The 6592-nt window shown below is 43.1% G+C and overlaps 1 protein-coding gene across 1 annotated transcript; it reads right to left on the bottom strand.

Moving 5' to 3' along the window:
* Positions 1 to 338: 338 nt before the first annotated feature.
* Positions 339 to 6387, bottom strand: ZBED5 (zinc finger BED-type containing 5). The gene is made up of 3 exons (XM_082341598.1): positions 5673 to 6387; positions 3703 to 3818; positions 339 to 1600 (listed from the first exon to the last, which is right to left on the bottom strand). Exon 3 carries the CDS (start codon positions 1504 to 1506, stop codon positions 406 to 408), a length of 1101 nt encoding a protein of 366 aa, XP_082197724.1. The 5' UTR covers positions 1507 to 1600; positions 3703 to 3818; positions 5673 to 6387; the 3' UTR covers positions 339 to 405.
* Positions 6388 to 6592: the final 205 nt, after the last annotated feature.

Genomic DNA, 6592 nt, shown 5'->3' with positions numbered 1-6592 from the left:
AGGAAGCAAGGAGAAGGAATGGCTTTTTGAGACCTGAAAGCATAAAACAGTGATATGTTTAGGCAAGAAGGTCCCTGTAATTGGAGGGTTACAGGGTGGCATGCTTAGAAACACTGGCAGCAATTAGATCCTGAAAAGCTATGTCATGCTAAGAAACTGGGACTTTTCCTTGTGAATCAATTATTTCCCAGAGTCATGACCATGGAACCCTTTGAAATTACGTGAAGAAGAAATACCAACAGCAGTACAGGTTTAAATTTTTGATTCTCTACCTTTCTTAAAATCTAAGAGGTATAAAAAATTTGAATCATTTTTTTAAAACCCCAAGATATCATCAGTGAAGTAAATCATCTTTTATTTTCATCTTATATTTGGTTATCAAGAGGCATGCAAAACCCTCCAATTTTAATGAGAACAGTGTTTTTGTGTCTTTTTGTCACATATCCGCTTAATATTAGGTGTAATGTTGCTAAGTCGGATCCGCATGTGAGGTGCAGCATCGAGTCTTTTCCTGTATTTCGTTTTTGTTGCAGCATAATATGAAAATCCTGTCTCACACAGGTGCATTGTAGCAAAAGGAAGAAGTACACGAACTGCACGCCTTGCAACACTTGGGTACTCTTGAATTAGGCTACTCCAAAAATCATTTAGTGAAAGTTCACTGAAATTTTGTTTCACTTGAGAATCAGATGTTAAATCAATCAGGCTCTCGTAGTCCCGTGCTACTAATGAGACTGGTTTAACAGTTACTGTAAATGGATTTCTAACCCAAGCATTATTGTCATTTGTTACAGGAAAATATTTTAACAGAGTAGAGCGCAAACCCCTTAGGTGCTGCACTATGGCACTGCAAATATCTTTATCAACTGTAGAATTAATTTCAGTCAAAAAGTCACTGAGTGTAGGAAAACAATCAAAGTTTTCTTCTTCGACAGATGAGGCCCAAAATTCCAATTTTCTTAACAATGATGACATTTTATCAAATACTGTGAACACTGTCACATTTTTTCCTTGCATTGACAGATTAACCTCATTTAATTTAGTAAAAATATCTGCAAGATATGCCAGTCTTAGCAGCCAAGATGAATTTGTTAAACAGTCAGACAGTCGAAAAGCAGAATCCATGAAAACCAACAGTTCACGACGAAGCTCAAAAAGTCTTACAAGAACTTTACCTCGGGAAAGCCACCTCACCTCTGTATTTAGAAGAAGTGCTGTGTGCTGGGCACCCATTTCTTCACACAAAATTTTTAGTAGTCTGGATTGATGTGGTCGAGCTTTAATATAATTGATGATTTGTACGGCCTGATCTAGCACATTTTTCAGAGATGCAGGCATTGTTTTAACTGCTAGTGCATGTCTATATAACAGGCAGTGACTACTGGAGCTTTCGGGAGCCACATATTTTATCAAGGTGACAGCCTCAGCAATTTTCCCGTCCATTGCCCTGGAAGCATCACTACAAACATCAACACATTTTTCCCATTCAATTTCATGTTTCTGCATAAAACTGTTGATGCAGTTGAAAATTTCTTCACCAGTGGCATTACTTTGCAAAGACTCACATAAGAGTAGGTCTTCCTCAATAGACTTATTAAACCTGTAACGAACAAACACAAGCAGCACAGCAAGTCCTGAAACATCAGCTGATTCATCTAGTTGCAGTGAAAACCCATCACAAATTTTCAGTCTACAAACAAGCTCTTCTTCAATGTCAGCAGCTAGATCCTTAATTCGACGTGCAACAGTACTGTTTGATAGCTGTACTGCATCTATTTTTTTACTATACTGTTCGTCAAACATCCGCATCACCACATCTTTTGCACAAGGCTTGATAAGCAATTCTCCAATAGTATGAGCCTCTCCACTCAGGGCTATATGGTAACTTACATTGTATGATGCTTCTGTAGCACTTTCATTATCTGTATTGACAATTTTAGGTGCTGGGGGTTTATTATTTTCAGGTGACTCAAGATGTTGCTTGAAAAAGCTTATGTCTTTGTCTTTGTATGCAGCATGTTTAGTTTCCAAATGTCTTCGAAGCTTACTAGGGGCCAAAGAGCTATTTGATAAAATTTTCTTACATAATACACACTGGGCATGAGGTGCATCTCTATTTCCAAAGTAAGTAAATCCAAAAGACAAATAACTTTCATCATATTTTCTTCTTTTTGGTTTCTTACTAAATGTTGTTATTTTGTTGGAATTGGACATAAATTTGACCCTGGAAAGCTCACCTTCTGAATTTTTAGAAACTGCAGGCTGCAACTGCTCATCTTCACTCTGTAATATTCCAACCTTTTGATCATTTGATTCAGACACAATTTGGTAACAAAAAGATTCTACTTCTTGTTTAAGACTTCCTTGTTTCAGCAACAGATCCATAGGCAATGAATTTGTGGTACAAAACATGGTTAATTTAGAATAAACATTGAGTATCACAAATGTGTTGAAATTATAAGACAGGATACACAGAAGATGAGCAACCATCAAAGAGATGATATATAGCAACACATCAGTTAATTTGTAAGTGCTGCCTATGCATCAACGCGCAGATGGAACATCACACGTTCGTGTATCAGGTGATCTCTCATTCGACTTCCTGGTGCTCTCAGGTATGGCACACCTTTTCTTAAAGGTAGATTATCACATAAAAATAAAAGCTATAGAAATGAGTTTAGTAGTCTTAAACTTACATTTTAAAATAAATTCTAAAAGAAGAAACTATTGTTAGCATTGATCTTTTTCTCACAACGCTTATTAACTTAAGATAACATTAATCTTCTATAAAACACAGTTTGGGAACCATTGGACTAAGAAATAATGAGTTGATAAATGCATTTTTAAGGAAGGGACCTTGAGGTCCCATGGCAGGGTTGGCAAACTTCTCCTGTAAAGTGCCATACGGTAAATGTTTTTTACCTGATGGGCCGTATGGTCTCTGTTGCAACTATTCAGCTTTGTAGTTGTAGCATGGCAGCAGCCATAGACAAAACGTTAAAGAATGGGCACAACTGTGTTCCAATAAATCTCTATTTATAAAAACAGACAGCATGGGGCCATAATTTATCATCCCCTTTCATGATATACAGTATCTTGGACTCTCTTCTAGCTTTCTGATGCCTACTGCCATTAGATACATTCACTGTTGACACCGTCATACATCTTAAGGCTCCTTTCAGGGCTAGTAATTATTCTGATGAGCTATGTCAAAAACACACAAACAGTTCAAAGTTTTGCAAGACACATAATTCTGTTGTATCTAAACACTGTGTGTTAACATTGAAAAATAAACTGTAAACCAAAAGTTAGCTACTATTTCTCTGGACTTAAATTACATAAATATTTATATTATCCAAAATAAGACTCATTCAAAATAATGCATATATTTTACTGATTACTCTGCATCCCATTATTCTTTAGGTGAAGGCTTAACGAAGACCTAAAGAAAACTCTCATTTAAATAGGTTTATTCCTCATATAATAGTTTTTTAAAAGCATAATTAAATGGAAGGGTAATGCAAAGTTTAGGACCTCTGATGAATACCAGTCTTATAAGTTAAGGCATTCAAATTTAGTGTCTACCTAAATATAGCTACTTTTGATTTCAACTTTATGATTTGGCTCAGAGTAAGCTTTGGATTCTCATATTAGATCCTGAATCAAAATGGTTTTCTCAGTAACAGCTAGAGGGTAAGATACCTGAAATGAGGAGCACTCCCTTCTGCAATCACTCTCTCCAACTTGGCAGCTTGAAATGCAGACGCTTCAAAAAAAATAAAATTAAGGGATAGGGTGGAAGGGGAGTAACCAAAAGCCTAGAATGAGAAAAAATAAAATTAGACACTACAAAAGGAGAAAGAACTATACACCTCTAAGATGACCATTCTTTACAATTTATTTTAGAGCCATGCAGTGCAAATGATTCTTCACTGCAATGCAGATCTTAGACTGAAATAGAAGATGCCTAACATAGTAAAAATGCTAGTATTTTCGTCCTGTTTAATACCCTGGCAATTTCATTATTTTGAAATGCTCCCCCATCCACTGACTTCAAAGAAAAACATTAAAAACTCTCAGAAATGAAACCTAACTTTTTAAAGTACAGCCACACCTTAAGTGTCTCTAAAACTAAGCACTGAAAGTAATCTAAAATGGAATTATACATGAAAGGGTCACATGAACTATGCCTTTTTGTTACAACCACTCCTCTCAATAACCAAGCTCCTTAACGTTACTAATGTTTACTGAGTGATCATTGTTTACTATGTGCCAGTAACTGCTAAATCCTTCCTAGATTAGGTCACTTAATCCTCAAAACAAACCTGAGAGTCAGGGACTATTATTAATAACCCCCCTTTAGGGATGAACAAATAGATACAGAGAGGCTAAGTCACCTGCTAAGTTAACACATCTGGGAAAAACTCAGAACAGAACCCAGAAAGTTCGACTGCAGAGCCCACGTGCCTAGTCACTGCTTGTGTGTCTCTCAATACTCTTAATCTCTCAAGCACTAAAAAATCTGTTACCAGGAGTTGGATGGTGCAGAGAGAAATGAATTACGATGGGTTACAACTGCCAGAAAGTCGAGGGTCTCAAACTGGCAGCAGGAGAAAGCCCTACATCTTCATTACTGGGAGCGAAAGAGTAGACTGTCCTTTCACAGTCCTGAATGCGCTTTAGCTGCCGAGAACTTCATGGAGCCGCTGGGTGACCTCAAAATTTAGGATCCCTCTCCCCTGCTACCACAGAAGGACACGACGGAGTGGAAACGCTTTGTTCGGAGGGCCTCAGTTCCACCTTTTTAGAGGTGCTTCCCCGAATCTCTCGAGGACAAAGAGACTGGACTCCCTAAAGTTTCTATTCGACTCCCTGAAAAGGGGCGGGGGGAACCCTCATCTTTTGTCTCTTCGGCTAAGGTGACAGGTAGCACCCTCCATTCACCCCCCCACCCTCAGGCGGTTCCTGCTCAGAACAATACCCGTGGGGCAGGAGGGCTGGGTAGGAGTGCAGTCCATTCATAAGCCAAGGCAGGAGGTGGGCACGGACACCCCGTCCAGCACCTAAGTGCTTTTTTAAACGGGCACCTCGATGGGCGGCCCGGCCACCTATCCCTCGGCTGCTCCTTGTCACAGGAGCGCGCTGCCCACCACAGCTGGGGGCTGGCTTCCTGTGGGCGTCCACCCTCGCCTACGGAACTGCTCTCGCGTCCCCGGGCGGTCGCCTCAGCTAACAACCACAGGAAAACGTCTCAGCACCCGACGCTATCTTTCTCCTTCATCTCCATCAATGATGGAGAGAACGGTCTCGGCTGCGGCTGGGCTGCGGAGCAGCGCCGCGGTCCCCAGCTGAGCCTGCGGCCGCCATTTTACAAAGCTCACGGCAGCGGCCATTTCAGAACGCACCACTCAGCCGCCGCGGCGGCTCTGGTCCTCACCTTCACCGAGGCCTGAACGGGGTCAAGAGCCAGTCGTCGCGGACTGGAGGGGAGAGGGGGGAAGGGAGGAAGGGGAGAAATGAAAAACAAAACAGAGGGAAGAAGGATTAGGGGGGCCGGGCGATGCTCTCAGCTCAGGGATATCGCCTATGCCACCTCCATAGAGATCCAATTCGCGGCGGGCGCGGTAGCTCGTCTGAAGATAAATTTAGCACTCTGGGGCACCCGAACTTACTGTCTCCTTGAACGACTCCGCCGCCGCCCAATCAGCGCCGGAGTTGCTCCCCGCCACCAATCCGCGCTGAGCAGTGGGGTGGGACCAAAGGGAAGGACCAAGCTCGGTTGAGGCGTTGCCCAGCTGCCGTCGCCCCTGGCAGTCTGCAATCGTGAGCTGAAGGAGGTTGAGGTGAATGGCAGACGTGAAGCGATTGTTTTCAAATTTCCCTGGGCCCGAGCAGCCCCGGCGTTTGTTTACAGTGTAGAGTCCTGGGTGCTGCGAGAGAGCATTTTTGATCCTGTAGGCTGGACTGGCTTTGAGAAATCTGCGTATCCACAAGCACTGGGGCTCTGCCCCGGCGGCAGATTTGAGTGGATTCGCAGACTCTGGGCTGCTGGTGCTTTCACGCCCTCTTTGTTCCCCAAGCCGCACCCCAGGCCCAGATTGCGCAACCGCCTCCTCTTTTCCTTGTTTTCTCACCAGAAAACTCTCTCTCCCTTCCCCGCCCCTCCCCGACGCTGGCGTGTCGGGGGGCCCTAGCGGGCAGAGCTGGGAGCTGAGCCTGATCTTGCCGGGGCGCTGCTCTCGGGTGACCCCACATTGGGTCGGGGAGCCGCGGGTAGGAATATGTAGGGATAGCGGCGTCTCCGCAGTGTCAACGGGAAAGAGGCCGCTTCCTGTGTCTTTGCACCCCTCCCTGGTGGCTCCCTCCTCGGAGGAACGTCCAGCGCTCTGGAACAATCAGTTTGCTAGCTGTAGCATCGGGTGTTTTAAGCCCATTTCTTCTACGCCCATCCCCTCTTTTTAAAAACAACACAGCAAAAGGCTTCGGGCTGTGCATTCCGTTATTCCATATTGTGTGAGATCCGTCGTGGCGACCTGCAGTCTGTTTTTCCAAACTGGCATCTTAAAATATGTACACTTCTTGGAGGGAATTT

The sequence above is a fragment of the Balaenoptera borealis genome (genome assembly GCF_965194805.1).
Source record: "Balaenoptera borealis genome assembly, chromosome: 11".
In the NCBI taxonomy this organism is placed as follows: Eukaryota; Metazoa; Chordata; class Mammalia; order Artiodactyla; family Balaenopteridae; genus Balaenoptera; species Balaenoptera borealis.
The sequence above is the reverse complement of the archived record's forward strand: the minus strand, read 5'-3'. Positions and strand labels throughout refer to the sequence as shown.